The following is a 2064-nucleotide window of genomic DNA, read 5'->3' as shown; positions in this document are numbered from 1 at the left end:
AAGCTGGGCTGTGGTCGGACGACTCTAAGGCGACCGGCCGAAAGTTTGGGCCGGCTGACCGCGGCTGACGCTGCCCATTTTGTATCATGGCACGCAAGTTTTCCCGATAGGCTCTTTAGCTGCTGCAGGCTGTGTCCACGAAGGTGCGGCGGCTAGCTTCACCTGTTGAGCCCCCAGGAAGAAAAATGAAAACAGAGGAAGTTACTCGATTTCTCAACTTTCACACGCTTATTACTTGGTCTTCCTCCGTCCATCTCCTCTCTCAGAAGTAGACCCGGCCCGCGCGGCCGCGCCCACTCGCCGGCACTACGTGAGGTGACCGCGACCACGCCCGCACCTGCCTGCACGTAGGACTGGGCACGATCCTCCTGGAGATTAGCTCCACTCCATTGTAACAGCTAGCTACACTCGGATGTACCTCTTCTGTATATAAAGGCCTCCGCCTCTCGATGAATGAATACAGCGATTCTAACTGTTCTTCTAGAAATACCTCAAAAGTGCGCAACTTGAGCACTTGCTCCAGCTAGGAATTCTGGTTTTAATTTCCTCAACAAAGGTATGGTTTCTCTTCCCGGCCCTGGTTGATCTTAAATGTTTGCGCTTGTGCCTTGCTGGTTCGAGCGAGTTCTTGTCTTGATCGTTGAGATGTCAGCCCTTGATCCGTGCTGCAGCGACTTCCTCGCTCGCGGCAGGTTGACTCTCTCTGCTCTCTACTCCGGCCTCCGTGTCCAGAAGCCGCGGATCCTAGACGGGAAGACCTCAAAAACTGAGTGATGGAGGCCGCGCTGGTGAGCGCCTCCCAGGGCGCCGTGCGGATCCTATTAGGGAAGCTCGGAAACGTGCTTGCCACCAAGTACGCGCTCCTCAGCGGCGTACGTGGGCAGATCCAGGAGCTCAAGGACGAACTGGAGAGCATGACCGGCTGCCTCCGCGACCTGGCCGACCGCGACGACCACAGCCAGCAGGTAAATATGGTCCGAGTTTTTGAATGACAAATGACCTCTCCTGATGAATTCCGGAGTTAATCGCTTGCCGTGCTGCTGCTGTAGACGAGGATCTGGATGAAACAAGTGAGGGAGGTGGCGTTCGACGCGGAGGACTGCATCGACAAATTTTGCCGTCATCTCGGCGAGCATCCCGGAGACGATCGAGGACTAGCGAGCTACCTTGGCAGGATAATCAGCCTCCTGCGAACGATGGGGTTGCGGGCTAAGCTGGCCGCCGAGATCAGGACGCTTCAGTCTCGTGCCAAGGGCGTGAGCGACCGGAGGATCAGGTACAGGCTAGAAGATGCAGCGGCAGGTGATCCTCCCAGCTCGCTCGATCCTTCCAGCTACAATCTGCGCCGCTGGCTTCCATCCGGCGGCGGGTCAGGCCTCGTCGGGATGGACGGCTGGACCAAAGTCGTGGTCGGCCTGCTGGAAGACGGCGCGGCACCTCGCCGGCGGGTGGTGTCAATCGTCGGATCCGGTGGCCTCGGCAAGACCACCCTCGCCACCGCCGTCTACAACAGCCCGGCGCTACGCGACATCCAGTGCCGCGCTTTCGTCGCTGTATCCCAGACCTACGATCTATGGTCCCTTCTGGAATCCCTGCTGAAGCAGCTTGTGGTTGTGCCGGCGCAAATCTCTGACGACCATCCCCTCCGAGGAATCAAAACCTGGGGCAGAACCGAATTCCTCAGCAAGTACACAGAACTCTTGAGGGATAAGAGGTAAGAATATATTATGTTGAATTAAATATTTAACTGTTTGCTGCAACTGCAAGCGATAGGATACTACATACTGATAGCAAAAATTCATGCTTTGTATACTTGCATATCTTTAATCTTTGTATATATACTTGCATCTCTAAAAAAATGATGATGACATCAACTAGATGTGTATGTCACGTCTAGAAGATACTATTGGAATTCGTCCACGGATCGATCACATCAAAATCAACGAATACGCACATGTACAAAAACTTTTATATAGCCAACAGTCCTTGTCATGCCCATATTTTTCTCTTTAATAGCAAAAGAGCCCGTGCGTTGAAACGGGAGAAAAAAAATACCACACGCAC

General features: G+C 53.9%; 1 protein-coding gene across 1 annotated transcript; it reads left to right on the top strand.

Annotated features, from left to right (window-relative positions):
* The first annotated feature begins 380 nt into the window (after window positions 1-380).
* LOC119344823 (disease resistance protein Pik-2-like) lies at window positions 381-2008 on the top strand. The gene is made up of 3 exons (XM_037615154.1): window positions 381-556; window positions 672-965; window positions 1050-2008. The coding sequence occupies exons 2-3, from the start codon at window positions 774-776 to the stop codon at window positions 1716-1718; spliced, it is 861 nt and encodes a 286-aa protein (XP_037471051.1). The 5' UTR covers window positions 381-556; window positions 672-773; the 3' UTR covers window positions 1719-2008.
* The last annotated feature ends 56 nt before the right edge of the window (window positions 2009-2064 follow it).

This window comes from Triticum dicoccoides, unplaced genomic scaffold (genome assembly GCF_002162155.2).
Source record: "Triticum dicoccoides isolate Atlit2015 ecotype Zavitan unplaced genomic scaffold, WEW_v2.0 scaffold188680, whole genome shotgun sequence".
In the NCBI taxonomy this organism is placed as follows: Eukaryota; Viridiplantae; Streptophyta; class Magnoliopsida; order Poales; family Poaceae; genus Triticum; species Triticum dicoccoides.
Note: the sequence above shows the minus strand (reverse complement) of the source record. Positions and strands in the feature narration are given on the sequence as shown.

Excerpts from the sequence above, each read along its gene's own strand:
- LOC119344823 (XM_037615154.1), top strand. The coding sequence starts at position 774 with ATGGAGGCCGCGCTGGTGAGCGCCTCCCAGGGCGCCGTGCGGATCCTA. Across the intron at positions 966-1,049 it reads GCGACGACCACAGCCAGCAG|ACGAGGATCTGGATGAAACA; the intron begins GTAAATATGGTC and ends CTGCTGCTGTAG.